Genomic DNA, 20,585 nt, shown 5'->3' with positions numbered 1-20,585 from the left:
TATTGTGGAAGGTGGTGGCAAAGGAAGAGACAAAAATACTGCTTTAAGTACTTAATGCAGAAGTTGAAGACGCACAGGCCTATTGACTCGGTCTCATTTCAGGAGAGATTTGAAAAATAAAAAGCCCTTACCCAAAGCAAAGGTGAAGGCCGCAGGGCCTTCGCCGTCCCCCTTTTCTGTCCCCTGAGATTTCTTAAGGGGTAAGTGGGATTGACAGAACTCAACGATGGAACGATGAGCCCATCTCAGTACTGAGTCTAGGGTGAACAGTGGTCAAATTAATCTATTTCTGTTCCCAATCCATTTGATTGTTGAAGGATTGAAGCTATAAAGAAAAAAAAAAAAGAAACTTCTGTGTATTGAAACTAATCTTAGTGCCTTACTGTGGGTTCTGTGAGAAGGAGAGCTTGGGCAGTTTATTTCGGGTAGGAGAGTCCGCTCCACTTGGTGATGTGACTTTGGGGAAGTGGGGTTTACAGAGTGGAATATACATAGACACATACAACAAAGCGGGGCATAGAGGAGCTCTTGCAGCAGTGAGGAAGAACAGTCAAAAACAGGTATATTATTGCCCATGCTAAGATGAGTTGGAGTGGGTATATTAGAGAAACCTGCCTGTGGTTTGCTGCATTTTATTTTGTTAACGTTTACCGAAATACTTCTTGGTTTCTGAGTTTAAAAAAAGTTTTTATAATTAGCTTTATTATACAGCAATTTCCAAAGGCTTCTGCTTATGTCTAAGCTCTGGCCTGGGGCTTCCTGTAGTGCACAGGAAGTTGTTCTAGGTGTTGTTTATTGAACACTGGCGTTTGGCAACTTGGTGCATTCAGCCTGGCTATTTTAGAGTACCAGTTACTAAAAATTGTATATCAAAAAAGCTGTCATCTTCCTACAGAATATTCAGCTCTATAAGTAGAAATATTGTTTTGACTGAACTCACAAGTTTTTATGTTATAAGCATTCTTTGCAGTCTTACACGTGGTGCACATGGAAAAACTGTATGCATGTATTCATTGCAATTGTTTTCATCTTAGAAATAGGGCCACTTCTAAAGTTTAAAAAACTATGGGAGGTGTACAAAATTCTGTGTGTGTGTGTGTATATATATATATCCCAAACAGCCTAAAATGGTAGTACAACATGTTTGCTTTGTTACAGAAATTAAATGGTTCTATTCAAATGAAACAACCAATCAGAATCATCACGACCACTTGGAAAACTTAATCAGGGCATCCACAGCAAACTGTTTATTCCCACGTTGAAAATACTGTTGGCTTTTTTTGGTATATGCTTCCATTTGGGGGTGGGGGTTGTTTTTTTCCCTTTCATAGGCAAAACTTTAGGTTTTTAAGATCTCATCCAGCAGTACTCTTTTTATCAGAAAAGCGTGTTATACTCATTTGTGGAGGAGGGAGGGCAATGGCTTGCTACAGACATTAAAGCATTTAAGTCTAGCTAGCTCAGTGAGTTTCACCTGCTTTTCCTATATAGTTCAACTTAATCCTTATTTATTTCAGAAAAATGAATGTTTTGGTTGCATGAAGTCCGCAGGAATGGAATTCTAGCCCCAAGGATGTCAACAGCAAAACTCTTACTAAAAAATCAATTGTTTTGGTTTTCTTTCAGGTATTTCTTTCCAAAGGTCAATTGTTTTTTTGAACCAGCACATAAAAAAAATGCATGCCTTCAACAACAAATAATTCATTTGGAAATAACTGTCCTTTAATATGTCCTAAAGGAACTGTGTATCTCAGCATTATATTGTTGTAGAATAAGTATCATACAGATTTCTAATATCACCTGTGTTGGTTAATTTCACCTGCAGGTATTAGGTGAGCTAGAAACTTATATTTTTAAGCAGCAGTTCAGTTCATCCTTCAACATTACAACTCCTTTTACTTGCATCTAGACCTGTGTTGTTTGTGTGGGTACTGTTGGAGGTTTGGGGAAAAACCAAGTCAGTTTCTCTAAGAGAGCGGCTATTGTTGAAATGTAATCTGCCAATTTCAGATTGGCCAACTGGAGACTTGTTTTATTGATCTTATTTGAAATGCGGAGTAGAAGATATAATTTGATGTATTTTCAGTTTAAAAAAAAATTGCCAAAGTATACTACTTAAAATATCTTATGTAACTTGAGAAAGACAAACTAACTAATAGCATCCCTAGAAGAAGTTAACTTTTTGCATTTCCAGAATTCTGTTTTTTTTAATTTAAAATTACCTGATATGTATGAGATAGATATCTAAGAATGTGAATGTATCCTAAAAGCAGTGATCATGTCACTAAGTTGTTACAATTTCTGGGTGAAAACACGAGAAGTAAGGTTGCAGTGTCTAGTAATGCGTTCTTACTATAGGCTGTTAAAGGTTGTCTTCTGCTCTTTCTTCCACTGAGGACTTCAGTAGCCTGAGGGAGAGGGAAGAGGGCTAATTTAATTAAAAACTCCCCTTGGTTGCTGAAACCATGCCCTCAGAAAAAAAGTCAACTAATCTGCAGTGAACGTTTATAACTGAGGCTTCTGATTGACTTCTAGTATGCTTATTAGCTTTGAAGGAGTACTGCTAGATCCCAAACAAATATTATTTCCATAAAATCCACACTTCTCAATTACAGAGAGCCTGATCTTTAAGGAAGAATCAGCTGCTTTGCATGACTTGCCTTGCCTCTGCAAAAATAATTTTCCCATTGAATTTCAAAATGACCAGTTCTTTGAACAAAAGTGGCACAGTGCTCAAAGTCAGTGTCTTGTTTTCTTAAGTTTTTGGTTTTTACTTTTATTTTTAAATATTTAGTGGTGATGAAAGCAGTTCTAAGAAGTTATGTACAGCAAAACTTTATGTAGCTGTGAAGAGGCCGATATTAAAAACGAAGGCCTGGAAATGATCTTAAGCTCTTCAGTCTAATTCCCTGAGCTGTTTGGCAAGGCCTGAGCGTATCTTTTCTGGTGAGTTGTTGTTGTTTTTTTGTTTGCTTAAAAACCGCCATCGAAGATGATTCCATAATGTGAGGTAGGACTTCATAATACTTTCCCTTAAATCCCTTACACGTCTTCTCGATTCCAAATCAAGCCGATGTCTTTCTGTTCTACGCTTGGACGGCATAGAGAGATTGATGGATCACCATGCTCTGTTTGGAGACTCCTGTTTGGAGTTTATTCCTAAGTAGGATGTAGGAGTAATGCTTTGAAGAATACTTTTTCCCTATTGAAAATGATAGAATTTGAGCTTTGTATCTAGATAACTTGTGTCTTAAACTCATCATGGATAGGTTTCTCCTTTCATCTGACCTACTGGATTTTCCCTTTTCTTTTTCTCGTGGAAGAAATGGTTCTGTGTTGTATGTCTAATAAGGTATGTTTTACCTTTCAGGATGGATTACCCCTCCTTTGTATTGTGCCTCCTTTAAGCACTTGTCCAGAATCAGGCCAAGAAGTCAGTAAAAAAGATGTTTAGAATTTTGTGGTCCTCATAAACCTTGTTCTGTGTATTTCTGGTTTTAGCTCTGTAAGCAGATATTTCTTAAAGCTGCAAGTAATCAGAGAAAACAAAAGAAGTAAAACACTGTATTCTGTGAGACAGCAGTCTTTGTTTGGGGCATTTTTCCATCCTGTCTCAGGCACAAGGAATTGCAGCTGGGATTGTTCTGCCTGCATAAGAAAAGTCTTGACAAGCCACAAATAACTTAGATGTGCTTTGGCTGAGTTGAAAACAGTCTTGCTCACAAATGACTTTTAAGCTATATATAGACCTTTGGTTCTTTCCCACTTTGTAGCATATATAGGCAAGATACTGTATTTGTCCTGAAAGCTTTGCCTTTACCGTTCAGCTGTCTCATGTTGTGTTGTTTTTTTTCTTTTTTCCCCTACAACTCTGTCTTTAAATATGTGCCCCAGCTTATGTCTTTGCGCCATGATGGCTAAGCCTGAGTATGCTCACAGGGTAAACACATTGCTGGGTTGTTTTTTTTATTATTTTTTTTCTCCTTAGAATTTGTTTGAAGTTCAAGGATGTTATCAGGCATAGTATTAAAGTGCATTATATAAATTATGCTGTGCAGTCTGAGAAAAGTCTAGCTTGGATGAAGACACGATATAGGAAATTTCAATAAGATTAGTTTTTCAGGATTTGGAGAGAGAGATGGTCCGTAGTATAAATCTGAGCACAAATGAGGAGGTTTCTTATGTGTGAGAATTAGATTCCCAAATCTCATGAAGAATCGGTGGGAGTTGAATTACCTACGCACTTGTATTACTTGTAGTGTTTTGCCTTATGAAAGATTTTTCCGAAGGTAGTGTAAGTATCTCCTGTGAAACTGTTCAGGCTTGTTTTCTTGACAGACCCTTTCTCCTCTTGCTTCCCGTTCTTACGTGTTTTTTTCCTAGAGTATAGCTTATACTTCATCCTGACTAAAAGTTTGCCAGTCCTGTAGTAACTAAATTTATCTAAAGTACTAGATCAACTTCAACTGCTTGTGTCACTGAAAGTACTTAATTTTGTTTCCTTGCTCTCTCAATTAGCCTGTGGAGCCTGAAAGTGGGTTTTGAAGAGACAAGAAGATGCTATTGAGAAAGCATACAAAATAGTAGCGATCTAAGCTGTGTTCAGAAGGGTTGCAGAATGCTACCCTGCTTCCTGCCCAAAAGAATGCTAAAAACTTCCAAATGACAAAAATAATGAGCTGTAATTCAAACAATATGTTGAACAGAATCAGTACATTAATACAAAAACTTACAGATATAAAGCTGTCGGACGGGTTCTGAATAATACGTGCTTATTTTACAGCCTTTTAAACATGTGTGATATTTCTCAGGTAATATAAATTATGACTGTAAATTAATTCTGGTTAGCCTTTTGAGACAAATGGAACCTTCAACGGCAACATAAAACTTCAGAGCTGTAAATTAATCCTTTATTTCACTGGAAGCTTCACCCAGATTAGAAAAAATATTAATTATGCCAATAAAGTGAAATTTAACAGCTAGATAAATCAGACTCATTGTCCCCTTCTAAAAAAAAAATTGTTGCATTAGGCGTATTTAAACTGTACCAAGACAAAAACCACGTCTCCTTTCATTGCGTTTGTAGCTATTCATAAACGGTACGCTAAGTGCATTTTAAATTTGCTTAAGTAAATCAAAAACATTTTTTGCGGTACATGTAAAAACAGTGCCTTTTGCTCAGGATGCCGGTATAGTCTTAATAGTTATCTTAATTTTATTCACGTTACTTACAGCTTTTTCAAGGAAAAAAAATCTAAGCTTTTTTCCTTTCACTGAAGTAGAAACTGTGATCATGCCAATTTTAAATAATTTGAACCTTTGAGACACTGCATATAGATAACTGCAGACTGAAATATGACTGTCACACAAGCAGCATAGGAAAGCAATCTACTGACAAGTCTTGTCACTTTAAGTATGTGGTGAATGGTAAATATTTGCTGATTACATCCTTTTAAGTATATACTCAACTGTATAACTGAAAGTTGTGTAGAATCGTAACAACACAGATCACAGTATTTGTTTTTTATAGAAAGATCTTAATGTTTTGGACTGTTAGTGGGTGCTGAGTCATGTTGGAAAGGACCTTTATGCAAGTCTGAGTGTACCTGTGTGCTAATCAATGATTTGTAACTCGTTTAGACAGCTTTACAGCTTTGCTAAAGTAAATCCTTGTTATCTGGGTCACACATGGCGTTCCTCCCTATTAAAGCAGACCCTGTCAAAGTCATTTCATGATAAGAAATTTTGGCCTCTGCCAAGTTCCTCTAATTTTCTACTTCTCTTGTCCTTTTACATGGAGCAAAATTTTTAATATCTTCTTACATTAAAAAGATGGTCAGCTTTAAAAGTATGTCTGAAACCCTTTTTGCTCTCTGCCAGCAGTCTCAGGCTTAAAATGAAACTTGCAGAAATTTAGCAGATACTGAGCAATTAATCTTGATTCCTTAGAACGATTGAATCAGAATTAATATTGGTATTAATTTTTGAAGTGACTGGTATCTCTGTTAAACTAGCTTTGCTGTCCTAGTTTCCTGCCCTACGTTGTTTTGTAAAAAATCTGAATAGTAATAAAATTCTCAATTTGATAAGTATCAGAATGTGTCATTTTTCATAATCCACCACTTCACATAGTAAAAGTTAAGGAAATCATTTGAGCCCTATAGTATCTCATCTGTATTTCATTAAGTTATTGCATGTAAAGAGTTAACTTTTTAAACCATAGTCGGCCTGTGTATCTCCACCCTTCACCAAAAGAAGCTTGAGTGTCAATGATGAGCTATTAGTGACTTAACTGTTTGCTTCCTGTATATTTTTTTTCTTATAGTTAGCCACAGCTGGACATACAGTGTCTGACTCGTCTAAAGTGTGAGCTAACAGTGGTCGTCTTTATAGCAGAAGACTTGCACTTAGATATGTTTTAAACTGATATATTTATACCACTAAAATTGGTGCAAATTTGTAAAATAAATGAGTTTTAAGTAAATTACATACATTGGTTTTTTTTGATTGTGATTATAACTTAGTTTTTTTTAAATATTATGGATGTGTATTAGTGCGATAGCTTTATTTATTCTGGATGAAGTTTTTTGAATAACTTAAGGCCAGTTGTGGGAGAACTTCCCAAAGTTTTCCTTTTTTACCTAAAGCTTGTTTATGCCCTGATTTGTAGTCTAATAACGTATGTAATGGTAGTGAAGCAAACGTCTTCAGTGGTGCATTTTCTATGAGCGCCATCGGTCATTCCATACCAGTGATTCTATTCAAGGTGATCATGTTTGTGTGAAAATGCAAAGATAGACTGAAACAAACTGTAACTGTTTGCATCCATGCAAATAGCTAGCAAAGTTGAGACCAGCTGGAACATCTCTCAGATGCGGACTATATTCTGTGTGTGCACCTATCTGAGCTTAGCTATTCTGTGTGCTTCTGCTCACTGGCATGCATATGATGGCTGTTGTGCTTCGTTACTACGGTACCTTGTACAGCTTTGGGATGTTTGATGTGTTGTTGCTACACAAAAAAAAAAAAAAATCAGGAGAGAGAAGAGGATATTTTGCAGTTAGGCTGCAGTAGATGGGAGAATGGAGGTTTTCAGTGAGGGTTGAATCTTTGGTAAGGAGAAGTAATGCAGAATGGATAACGTTCTTATCGTTTGTGAGAAATGGTCTCTCCCTGGATGTTGGTCAAGGCTGGAGCAGCTCTCATGAATCAGGTAACTAATGGCAGCCTTGTTGCCGTCTGTGTCAGCCACTCTTCTGAAAAAGGTGAGTAAGGGGAAAGGGGTGTCCGTGGGGAGTAGGGAAGGATGGGAGAGAGGAGCGGGCATCTTCGCAGTCACTAGTGAGTAAAAATAAATAGGTATAACATTTTCTTGGAGGCTGTTGGGCATCACAGGAGGAGTCCTGTCTAGAAGGCTGCCTGGAGTAAATAATCTAATGAAGACCTTCCCTGAGCGGAATTGGTAGAACACAAAATCTGTTAGGAGGCGTTAGCCCAGTGCTGTCTGGTTACCTAAGAGGCAGGATAAGAGAAAAGATGGAGAGACATAGGTGAAGATACCTTAATAGTGGAGCTATTGATTTTTTTTTTTTTTTTTACTAGTAATTTCTCACACCTCCACACATAATTGATAAAACCTAAGGTTGAACAAACTTTTTAATATTAAGTTTCACATTTAAGATGTAGGCTGTGCTGGAGAAGTCAAATTCAGGGCCTCATTCCTACTGTGAAAGCAACACAAATTGAAAGGCACTGAATAAGGGGATATCCCTTTTGTGGTTCTCATATACTGAGATCCATTACTCCACTGTCAAGCTTTGTGATTGAAGTCACTCTAACTTGTATCTGTGAATCACGTATATGTGTATGAAAATCCCAGCTGCTAATGGCCAGAGCTATAGACGTTTCTTCCCTTTCCATCCCCAAACTAAATAAACTGTAATATTGTTCTGTTTGGAATTTATCCTTTTTAAGCTATTACTGCTAGCAGTTAACTGACAATATCTTAATGTTGCGAACGTGCATAATCAAAATGAGATAAAGGGAGAAAATCTGCTTCTGTACATCTACCTTGTGTCTTTAATGAAATTATTTATTTGGGGTGAAACACAAACATTCATACTTAAGAAAAAAATAAGCAAAAGATACAGGCACCCCTCCACGCCTTTTATCCCTCAGCCAAAAGATGCATTCTGTGTTACCATAAATGCCTGAGACCCCAACTCTGTGAAGATGGGAAAATGTTTGGTTTCTAATTAGCTGTATTTTTAATATAAACTACATATAGAATATTTATGACTGTGGCTAGACACAAATATGAAGGAAACTTCCGTGGAAGTTTCTCCATGCAGCCTAAGTTTAGCTCTGAACTGTGTCTGCTAAGGTACCAGCAAAGGTAAAATTTCACTTACGTGAAATTAAATAAATATTATCACCAGTGTTGTTCTGAAAAGAAATACCATGTCAGATAGCTTTAACCAAAAGGCAGCTTTTAAGATTGAAGTCTGTGATTTTAACAGTGCTCTGACTGTTTACTGGCTTCTGCTGAAACAGGGAGGTGTTTCTCAGCAAGTGATGTTTTAAAAGGAAAAAAACAAAGCAACCTCCCCAAAACTGATGAAATGCCATACTTGGACCTGCTTTTCAAAAACCAAGTAACTCAATGCGGTTCCTGGAAGACTACAGAAGTAGATGTAATTCTAAGTTAAATGTTTTCAAAATAGTGTTCTAAATTTGAAGTACTGTGAAAGGTGAAAAAAAAAAAAGTTAACCAGATTGTAAAGAGTTCCTACATAGTCAAATATATCAATTTTATATATATATATATATAAAAATATAATTTTATTCCTGTGAAGCCAAGTAGCTCATTCAGTATTCATCTCATCAGCTCTTTTGAGTACCTGTGATCTCTGTAATTAATGCTTGTAAGTGGCAGTTTTCTAACCGTTTAGCATTGTAGTGAAACTGGCTGTGAATTATGAAAAACATTAAACATTGAGTACAAGGCCAGCTGCTCTCTACATGTCAATTAAGATGCATCTGCTTACTTGAATTGTGCACACTTAAGCTGATAGTCACTTTTCTTATTAATGCCCAAATTTACAAGTTTTTGGTTTTTTAGATGAATGCTTTTCTTACGTGGAAGTGGTTTTTTACCTCATTATGTCAGACATGTTTTTCTTTAAGTCTGCATGTTTATGGAAATTTTCCACAAGTAGGTGTAGTTGGATTCGTCTTTGTGAGTCTGCAGATCAAAACTGCTGTTGCTTATAGCTTTACCAGTTACAAACAGTAATGACAAGACACTGGTCAATTAATCTGATACATCACATACTTTAGACAACTAGCGAAATGGAGAAGAAGGCATTCAGGATCACTGATTTTTTTGTTTGTTTGTTTGTTTTTGAGGGGTTGCCCATGATTAACTTCAGAAGCACTGGGTGTTTGCTGGGTGTCTTGTTTTCTGTTGTCTTTGTCGTCCGTATTGTGTGTTTTTAATACGACCTTTTGTACTTCATCGTCATTGATAGGAATGAGTGTTTTTATATGACTAAATCAGTGATGATTGGAAAATTCTTGTGGAAAATATTATACTTACGTTATTGTGATGTTTTAACCATTAGATGTTGGAATTATTTAGTACCCTATTCACCATCCTGAGCAATGTGTATGGTTCAAACGTTGCTGCTCGCTACCTTCATTTGGGGTAATACAGTACTTTCTTGATTTAAACTAAAAGCTGTTAGTGCAGTTTATTCCATTGCCTGAATTTCATTGCTTTGGGACGTGCTTAAATAGATGAAAATAGTGTATGGTAAATGTAACGTAGCTTTGTGAGCGGTATCGCTATTCAAAATTATGAAGTATATTGAAACTTGATTGTAAAACAGTTAGATGAAGTGGGATGTGCCCATCGTTCTGAGAAGGCAGAAGTTCCACTGAGCAGAATATCAGTATATAGCAAACTCATTAAATAAAATTATAGTTTTCTCAGTGCAGACTCTTTGCATGTTCCGTAGTCTGTGATGGTGTTAATTTGTAAACTGAGCTCCACAGCAGCAGTTGGATGCTTTCTAAGTTACTCAGTTTCTAAGTTAACTGGAAAAAGGTGTTGCTTTTCACCAAGAACTTTATTTACCTTGTACAAGAGTCATGTTCTTTTCTTGGTTATTGGAAACAGTGTCTTTACTATGTATGTAGCAGCATTCTTGATTTAAAAAAAAAAAAAAAAAAAAAAACAGAATTGCTGCATTCCACTGCTAATGGTAGCGATGGAGTTCTTTTTTAGACAAAACTCTGATGTCTGACTTCATTGATGTGCAAGTTCCTAAAAATATTGTTGGCTTGTAGAACCAGGTTACTGTGGTCAACCTCAGGTGGATAATAATTATGATGTAATTACAGTAAGCCTGGTGATACACTTTGATAAGAAGTTCCTGGTAATAAGTTAATCATTTTTGTTCTATGTGTTCACAGAATCTTTTACTGGGCAAAAGAGTATGTGATGTGAGCAGAATAACTAACAAACAAAAATCTAGATCATACTTTTTAACAAAGTAGATTTTTGAGGGAAGAGTGTGTTTTATAACGTATTATTTCCACAAAGAGTATTTTTTGCAGCCAAAATAGGGCTTCACACGTGCACAGCCCTCTTCCCCCTCGTTTGTATTCCCTCCATTTCAGGGGCTACTAGACATGAGTGCAGTTGTGTATTCTCTCTTGATGCTGATAAATCTATAATAGTAGGTATTCTGGTATGAGCATATGTGGGACTGCATCTTCACATATTGGCAAGAACAGGTCCATCTAGAAAATTTTTGGCTTGCCCAGTTCTCCGTTATTGCTCCAGTAAAACTTGTTAGTCCTAGTCAAGGACACTGAAGGGTTTTTTCTTTTTTTTTTTTATTTTTTTTTATTTTTCAGATTGTTCAAATTCTGGATAAAATTGTAAATGTAACTTCTTATTGGTACTGTGTAATATACCTCTTGCTTCTAACGATTTGGTGATCTAGAATATGATCTCTGAAGTAGCTCCATGTGTATAAAAGTAGAAACCTGCCTAATTTCTCTTGAGAGGTATCACTTTTTATACAATTGGTATATTTTGAGCATGAGTGGCCTCTTTTGAGAACGTGAAATGTTTTTGCTTCAACTATCTTTGAAAACTTGTTATGTACTTTGTTAACAATTTATATGCGTGATTTTTTTGGAGTCAGGATGTAATTGGGCGGTAAAAGCCATAGTGAGGTAAACTTTGCAGGTGAACTGGAAGGAGGTGTTTTGTTTGTTTTTGTTTTTTAATCTTGATGAAGCCAGCTATATTTTCACAAGGGGAGCCTTAGTCAGTCTTTGCGAATAGCTGTGTTGGGTGTAGTGCTGTACCTAGCCATTAATCACAGCCTACTGACTGGAGATTGCTCTTCCTACAGCTTTGCTGGTGATAAAATCGCATGGCAGCTTTAATCTCCTTCATTTGGAAGTGAGAAGGTTTAACTGAGGGGTGGGTGTTAAGGGGAGTAAAAACAACCTGTGTGCTCTTTCCTGAAGTCAGTCAGTGGTCCCTTCAACAGGCAGAGTTGGGAAAAGTAATATTTGGCTGGTCCACGGTAATGAGTAGCTAGAGGCATCTCTATCTTCAGTTGCCCCAGCTTGGTCTGATACTCAATTGAAAATGGGGGATGATTTCTCTAATTTTGCTATTGCTGATCAGCTGCAAAGGGTGGGCAGAAAGGTGTGCTTCAGGCATACCTGTTGCTGGGTTGTTTAACTGGAACGCAAGGATTTTGTTTTATTGCCCAAATTCTGTAAATGAAATGCTGATTTTTATTCTTTGTTCCTTTAGGAATACTTCAGAGTTCTTGATGAATGTTTGATGAATTGTATTTTCTGAATTGGAGACAAAACTGCAAATTGTGTATACACCGTTAATATACAATTTAGATTATGCTCTCTGGAATATGTGAAGTGGTGACAGAGATAAGAACTACTTCATATTAGGGAGAAGTTTAGTTTCCAAAAGATTTAGACCGTCATTACCTAATCTTGCTGTTGTTTTCCTGGAGAGAAAGCGCAATCTGGTACACGTATTCTGTTCTTCAAACTAAGTGGATTTATTTTCTGTAAAGCATGACCAAAGCAAACATTATAGAACGCAATACTGTGTGCTAGTGGACTCTTAAGAGGGAAGTAGCATTTAATTCCAGTTCATTTTGCTGGTCAAGTTTCTAAGACAGTCACTGTAAAGCCAATTTTTTTTTTTTTTTTGTTAACCCACTGTGTTAAGTCTAAAAGATTTGGATGTCCCTTGTCACAAATATATCCACGGTAGTCTTGTAATAAAACGTTCAGTAGTAACTTTTAATACAAGTTTGAGGTATTGAGGATAAAACATTAATCATGTATTTCAGAGACAAATAAGTAGTTTAGTGGTTTTTGCAAGGTAGAGAATAAAGACCTGTTAATTCTTTGTTGCATAAAGCTCTAGTAGACGTTCATAATTTATATGTGCACAGCTTGTTGTTCTCCTCCTCTGCTGTCAGTTGACAAATTAGGGCCTCTCTTTGGAAATATAAGAGGAGGTTGTTGTCTAGATCTTAAATACAGGATTGGGTAGATAGGTAGAAAAGTCTTGTGTACTTCCTGTGAACGTGTAAGTAAAGGAAATAGAATCTCTCTGCAAAAGTAAATAACTTAAATACAGAAGCGCTCTTGTGAAACAGTGGTCTTATTTTAGTTTAACCTGTCATTTATAGTGTGTTCAACTCAAATGTTGATGGACTTGTAACTTTCTCAGAGAGAACCTTTCTTAATGTATTTTTGATCCAATTTTAGCGAAGATCTTGTAACATCTTTTTTCCTGCGACTTTGCAAGCTTTTTTTTTTTTTGTAATTGGTTGGAATCTCTATATAGGTTTTTGTTTTTATTTTTTTCCGCCTAGATATTTTGACTCATTTTTAGCTTCACAGCAGTGTTTTGCTACCTGGCTCTAGTGCTGATTGGAGCGTGAGTGCAGGTAGCATGGCGCTCTTACACTTGGATGTTTTCAGCTTTTTGTAGAGAAGGTCTGTTGTTTACTGGAGATGTTCTGGAGGCTTCCCAAGTCCTTCACTGCTCTGAAGTTCTATATTCTACCCTAGGGGAACAGTGAGCACAGACTACTTGGTGCGAAAAAAGGTGATAAACATAGGACAGTCATAAGTTTGTTACTTTCTCATAACTGTTATATCCTGTGGTTTTGTGTTGAGTACAGGTTTTTGATACAACTGAGCCAGTCGGATGGCTTTCAGGCGCAGAAAAGTTCCCTCATCCCCACGCTCCATGTTTTCACGAAAGAACACGTTTAAAGACACTGCCAGTGAGCTCTTGCATTTGTTGATCCTTCTTCCTGAGTCAGTTCAGTTCATTAACTGATTAGATTCGACTTTTGCCTAAAGAAGGAGCAGCTTTTTGCTAGATTAGCGTGCTAATTCAGCTGAAGGAAGAGCCCAGTAAGTGCCTGAGCAAGTGTGCTTTGCGGGGAAGGAATGGGACCTCTTCTGCAACGAACAGTTGGGTCATCTCAGCTGCACTGAAAGGTGATAGCACAGATCAGAACTAAACTTAAAGCCTGTTTGCTTGCATCTTTCATGTGCTGCTTTAAGAGGTAAACTTTAAATTGGGAATTTTGCCCTCGGAGCAAAATTCTGAGAAATGGTGGATTGAAGCCACAGGAGAGGTCTGAGATAATGATTGGATGCAAAGGTATGTTGTTTTGGGTCTCCACGTACCAGTCAGAAGCTGTCCAGTCAAGCGACACAAAACAGCAGTCTAGTGTAAGTTGATCCTGCTGGGTTTAAAAATGTTGGGGGGGGAGGGGAAAGGTTAGCATTAACATTTTACTGGCAAACTCCGTGTCAGTATGAATCTGGAACAAAAGTAAAAACTTCATACTCTTATGTAATAGTGTGACAGAAACGTGAATGTCTGTTCTCATACTTCACCTGAACTGGGTGAGTGCAGTGCACTAATACTAACAGTCAGGATGGGACTGTGGGAATGAACAGATTATTTCAATCAGATGTTCTAAAAGGATGTGTGCTAAAAGTATAGAGAAATGGTCTGCATTGTAAAACCAAATTGAGAGGCATTAAGAAAAGCACGTAGAGATGTCACACAGGCTTCCAAATGCTTTTGTAATTGTGTGTTTGGAGGCTGTGTTCTTGGTTTACTGGAGATGCTCAAGCATTTTCTCACAAAGAGAAGCCAATTAAAAAAAATAATTTTATAGTAAAACAGTTCTTGGTCCTTGTTTGTGCTAATGCAGCCGGGTAACTGTATGTGAACTCTTATCTGCGTAAATAAGCTTTGAGAGTAGTCGAACCTTCTTAAAATGTAGTTTCACATCAAGATAATCTGAGTGTTTGCTGGTACTTGTCTGAGCTCTCAGAGCTGGGTCAGTTTAACAAACTCTGGGGAGACTAGCCCAAATGTATAATTTTCTGCTCAGTCAGCAAGCTGAAGTAGCTTATTGTGGGCTCAGATGAACAGTAATACCAACATAAGAGAGCAGGTGAGATGACACCAGTGACTTAATGTCCTTTTACTGTCCTGATGTCTACTCTTAATGTTTTCTTCTTCAACTTTTTTTTCCCTGGGAATTTGGGCAGTTAGTGCTTGGAGATTTTTTTTTTTTTTTTTGGTTCCTAAAATTTTTAGGAGCCGCTCCTCAATCTGTATTATAAAAATAATTATTCAAAACACAATTAAGAGAAACCGTAATTATGCAAGGTAAGTTATTTAAGTAGTTGCTGAAGAGTATGCTTATCCGTGCTTACCATATAGGTACATATTGACTGACTATTCAAATTATACACTTTTAGTGTTAATTCTTTGCATAGACAGCTTGGAATGCAGGCTATGGGAGTGTCCAACTTAGATCCTCAGCAGCTAAAGAACTGATATGATGAGCGATTTTCTATGACCCCCATCTTTTTCGAACTAGCATGGTATGTGTTCCTTGCTAAGAATTTTGAATGTACCCCAGTCTTAACGTTTTAGTTCTACAGCTACCTGGTTTCTTCCAGGAGAATTAAAACTCCCTAGTAAAAATCATGGAAGAGTTGATAAGTAACCATAAAAAAACTGAAGTTTTGTTGTATCATAATATTGGTACTACATCATTGTGTATTTTATACTTGAAAACAAAGGTGTCATGATCACATGCGTAAGTGATAGTTATCGTTCTTCCCTACGCTAATGCTGAAATACCATTTTATATTCTGTGAGGTAAAGCAATTAAACTTCCCCTTATTTTCTACCTGTCGGTGCCTCTCTGTCTTTATGTATAATAATCAAAATTCAGTAATATCAGTTTAGTAAGTGAATATTCCTTGATGCTCTTTAGAACTAGTATGTCTTCATATTCTGTTGTGAGCATCATTATCTTTCTTTAAGAAGTTACGTAGTGTTTCTGTGCTTCATGTTTTTTTTATCTAATGATTATTACTCACACTTAACAAAAGACTAATTTGTTTTCAGATACTCAAGTCTCTTATTTCATTGATTTCCAAATCAAACTAGATGAAGTGAAAATGATTTTAGTCTTTATCTTACAGTTTACATATCTTAAAGAATGCAATATTTAACACAAATGATCTTAAGTACTTTTGGAAGGAATTTGCCATGTCGATTTAATCTGGATTCCAGCTGAGTAGATAGAATTTGGCAGTGAATTGATTTTTGAGATGTATTGGCTCTAAACAGTGCTATACTTGAGAAGGAGGAAGATCTGATTTAAGCAATCGTAAACTAAAGAGAGCTTTCTTATTTTCTCTTTTATAGTTTGTGTTCCTATCAGTTGGTGATAATTAGCTTCTAGTGGAGTGGTTAGTTGCTTCAAAACAATTTGAGTGCTGTACGAGTTCACCTAGGATATTTTTTTGTTAAGCTTTGAAAATATATTCAGTAATTGTTAATGCATAAAATATAAAAGCAATTAAATCATTTACCTTTTTTCTTATTATGACCATAGTATATGTTCACGATAGTGACCATTAATAGTGAATTAATATTTGTAGTATGAATATTAATTACATTCTTCAATTTTTTTTTCCTCTAGTTAAAGTACCTCGTAATTTTCGCTTGTTGGAAGAGCTTGAAGAAGGTCAGAAAGGAGTAGGTGATGGTACAGTAAGCTGGGGCCTTGAAGATGATGAAGATATGACACTCACCAGATGGACAGGCATGATTATTGGGCCACCGAGGGTAAGCGTGACAAGTTAAAAAGTCTTTTTTTTTTTTTTTTTTAAATGTTTGTAGGCAATACAAAATGCAAAAAGGTGAAAGATTGGTTTGCATCAGTGTAACGAAATTAATTAAATTTTAATGTATGACGTTGTAGTAGTATTACCTATACTTGTTCTGTAACGCTAAATTTATGTTAGAATTCACCACGTCCTGGCACGTTAGGAAGTGTTTTGAGTCTAGCCTGCCCTAGTGTGTGTTTCTGTAGCTGTGTAAGCCAGTTGTCATTTTAGGCCTACTGCCTGGAGTTAGGGTTAAACTCAGTCCATATTTCCATCATCACTGCACATAATACCAGACAGTGATAACGCAGTAGACAGGGTAGATGTCTCTCCATGATTGATATGGAACCTGGTAATTTCAGTTCTGTAACAGTGACAGAGTGCTTTAAACTCTCAAGTTTTATTAAATAATCTTTCATTGTAGCATTGTATGCAGTCCACTTGAGCCATACCTGAAGACCAGGCACTTATTTGTTACCTCTGATAAGATGAAATGTATAAACGGGGTCTAAATCCTACTGACCTTTGAAGTTTTGTTGTATCATCGTAAAGGACATTCTGCCCGCAAAAGAAATGATCATCTCTGGTGTCTTTCACCTGCAAAGATGTATCATTACTTTAGTAGTAACTTTTGTGCAGTCATTCTCATGAGTTACAGTATGATACAGAAGATCACTGTGTAAATGCAGCCTTTAAGTGAGTATACCTCAAGTAACTCTTAAGTTACAGTATGTGTGTCTCTGCTCCTGAGATGACTGTCTTGTGTGTCATTCTGTGCTGGAGGGCTTATTAGAAGATGTAGTGAAGACAAGAGTTGAAATCAAAAATTGGCCTCGGTAGAGATAATGTTCCTGTCAGTTCTACTGCCAGTGTAGTTCAAGCTCCTTTTGGAAGTCAAAATTAATGGTAACTTGCAACAGGCTGTTTTGTGTAATTGTGCTGCGCTCCTAATAATTGGATGCACTCGGGAGATGACCACTTTAAAATGTAGATGTGACAGTATGCTTTGGATACAGGCTTCGATAGAATCCAAGTGTTTGAATATGTTTCAAAGAAAGTTTGTAGTCTTATGGTTTTTGAGGAGAACTTGCAAATGTGAGCTAGTTAGAATAGTATCTCCCTGACTCTCTGAACAGCCTCTAGTAGCTTTATAGCTACTGTAAGTATATAAAGCTCTACAAAGTAGTTGTGAACATTTGGGAAAAACGTCTTAGGCACACACCTGTTGGAGGTGCGTGTTAGGATTTCACTGTCTGGTATAGGGAAGAATTGTAGGTAGTTGTGGTGCATCATGTCCTTGGAAATGGAGGAATGACTGCCCTCCCACCATGTGCTGGCATTTGAGGGAGACACATGCTTGCTCTACGTTCTTTGCACAGTGATAAAAAGGTTAATTATTCCAACACCCAAATGGTCATAATTTGGGTCATTAAAGTGAGCTCCCCCAAAACAGTGACTAGTTAAATTTTTATTAGTTTTTTTTTCTGGGTTTGGTGCGGATTTAGACGGATTCTCTGAGAAATGTGATGTTCACATGTTGAAGTTTCACCCAGGGCTATAAGAACTGGAAATCTGGAGAGCCTGATGACACCAAAGGAGAATCTAGTTGTCAGTCAGCAAGTGTCTGTATCTGGTTTCTGCTTCAACCTAAAGCAGACTCTTGCCATGTCTTTGGAGGAAGTGATTGTTATGGGAAGCCTATGCGCTTTTTTTAAAGCTGCTATTTTCCGTGTGTGTGTGTATAGATTTGTTTGTTTGTTTTTAAAAGTGTGCAGGCAAGTAATATCCTGTGCCATTTCAGGATCTGGAGAATGCAGTCTTACTGGTAGTGGAATTAAAATTTGTGTAGGCAATCAAAATATGATTGTGTAGTTAGTGTTGAACTGTTCTGTCTTGTGTGATTGGCAATCTCAGAGTAGTGACTGGAATAGTAGGTTTAACTAAGGAAATTAACTGGGTTGTGTTGAAATACTGTGGAAGTTTCCCATTCAGTATTTTGCTGTACAGTCTGCTTTGAGTCACTGCAATTGCTTCATCTCTAAATATAACCCTTTAAAAGGGATACTTGTATTGTGTGAGACACCTCAAATGCTTTTAAAATGTGTTAGCTTAAAGTAAGCAGACCTACTTGCCAGTAAGTAGAACCTGGAACTGAAATACTTATTTTCCAGTGCACAGTACTGTGTGCGTGCAAAAATAGCTGGGATTGTCAGCTGGGATTGTGTAAACGTGAAAGACCACCAGTTCCCAAGCCAGTAGTAGTAGCTTGATGAAGAGAATTCCAGCTTCAGGGTTTGTAAAAGGTGAGAGATTTTGGAGTTGCTTGAGTTATGTAGACAGTGTGCAGCCTGGCAGAAGATGGAGGAAGTTGCTAATACTGTCCAGAGCATGACGTTCTTCATATATTTACTTTCTCTGAAGCTGTGCAAACAATTGACTGACAAGTTTTTCTTGCTTTGTTTGTACATAGAGGGAGAGGGGAAGATTTGTTTTGGATTTTCTCACCCTGAAATAATTCTTTTCTGGCTTTTTGGGGAGGGGGTGGCAGAGGTACTTGACTTACAGTAAATGAGGGAGTGGGAAAACTGACTAAAATTGAGATGCCACATGGATAGGAACAGGGAATGAGAGTGAGTGCTATCCTAGGATATTTCAGACTACTGTGTAGGGAATGTATACACGCTATCCTTTTTCAACTGTAAATAGCAGCACACTAAGGAGGTGAATTGTTTTATCTGCTTAAATAGCCCGAGTTGTTGTATTTTCTTGCTGTAGTAGAGGCTGTTACCTGTAATGGGACATGGCCACTTTCATTGGGCCTTCGGCTTTTAGTGGGAAAGAAGAGAAGAAAACATCTCCGGTTAGGGAAAACTAACCAGAGAGATTCTGCTTCTTAAGGATCCATTGGTTGCTTTATCTTGCAGGCTGTTTTTGTGGTAGCGAAGCTTTTTAGAAAGCTTTGTTTTTTTAACAGAAGGTTGCGAAGAACGGGGAGAAGTGGTGATTTCATAGCTTCAGGTCAATCTGGACTTGATTGAAATTTTTAAATGGTCTTAGGTATCAAGATAACCGTGATTAAGGTGTTTTGCGGTTTTCTCTTGGCACTGAATGTTAAAGGCCAATGAATGAGAGGTGCTAGTGATGGAGCAGTACGCCCATGATAAGATTGCTGCTTTAAGAGTTTCTTTATCCATTCCATGATGAAAAATCTTGGAGAGAAGTGATGGACAATTTAATGTAGAGATAAAAGCTTCCCCTTGTTTCTGTCTGACCCAGCTGCTGGTCAAGCTTTGTGGCTTCCCAAGATTGCGTGTCACAGTTGGGATGCTTTCATAGTCTGATTTCCACTCTGCGTTTTGAATGACCACAAAGTGAACCGTACCTTGATAACTTGACTGGCTGATACTTCTGCTTCGAGAGACTGATAGCTGGATGATGCAGAGCCACTTAAAGGTGGTACTTCTGGGAAGTTTTGAGGCATGTTACTGTTTTGCGTTCATATTAGCTTTTTATGTCATGCTACTGGAAAGACAGGTATGGAAACTGATTTGAACTTCCTTCCTTTTGGAGCACAAAGGCATGTGCATCAGGGACCAAGAGAGCCACAGATACTTTCTTACTATACGTAGCCTCCTTGATAAGATTAAAAACAAAATGGTGGGATAGTATTCATTTCTAGTTAGTCTTTCTCAAAATGTATTTACACTTTGAAACAGTCAAAGAATGATCTGTTCCATGGACACTTTGGAGTGATGTCTTCTGTGAACTAGCTGTCATTTAATTCTGTTCTCCAAAGTGTATAAATTCTCTAGTAAACTAAACTTTAAATTATCAATTGTTGATTTTTCTTCCTTTCTGAAGCACTTCCTTGCTTAGAAATCCTCAACTATGGAAGTTCTGGAGATCTTCTAGAGTACTAAGAACATCCAGATTTTTTTTTTTTTTTTGCAAATGCTGTTCTCATCTTGTTCTTGATTGTGTCTTAACTGTTGGGTTATTTGCATATTTGTCTTTCCCTCTTCCTGACCTTTTTGCAGTATTAGATATTTTTATGGGGGAAAGAGAGAATTTTCGTAGTGAGTATTGCTCTTTCCCTCAGCCCCCTACTGTGCTAAAGGGGATTTGGGAGTGTAAATGCATGGGAGGGGTAAGAGTAAATATGAATTTGTGGGGGGGGAAAAAATTTCTGTTAACTTCGGTATGGCAATGTTGTTGTCTTAAGAAGTAATGTAATTTGTACATATTCATCAGGTAATCAAGATAACCAAAACAGTGGACTATCGACCTATAACCCAAGACCA

The 20,585-nt window shown here is 37.1% G+C and overlaps 1 protein-coding gene across 3 annotated transcripts in view; it reads left to right on the top strand.

Annotated features, from left to right (window-relative positions):
- Positions 1 to 20,585, top strand: part of UBE2V2 (ubiquitin conjugating enzyme E2 V2) — a 41,060-nt gene that overhangs the window by 10,776 nt on the left and 9,699 nt on the right. For all 3 annotated transcript variants that reach the window (XM_068932751.1, XM_009683098.2, XM_068932752.1), the window contains exon 2: positions 16,098 to 16,243. In XM_068932751.1, the coding sequence (XP_068788852.1) occupies positions 16,098 to 16,243 (146 nt within the window). The remainder of the gene's footprint in view (positions 1 to 16,097; positions 16,244 to 20,585) is intronic.

Source organism: Struthio camelus, chromosome 2 (genome assembly GCF_040807025.1).
Source record: "Struthio camelus isolate bStrCam1 chromosome 2, bStrCam1.hap1, whole genome shotgun sequence".
Classification (NCBI taxonomy): domain Eukaryota; kingdom Metazoa; phylum Chordata; class Aves; order Struthioniformes; family Struthionidae; genus Struthio; species Struthio camelus.
The sequence above is the reverse complement of the archived record's forward strand: the minus strand, read 5'-3'. Positions and strand labels throughout refer to the sequence as shown.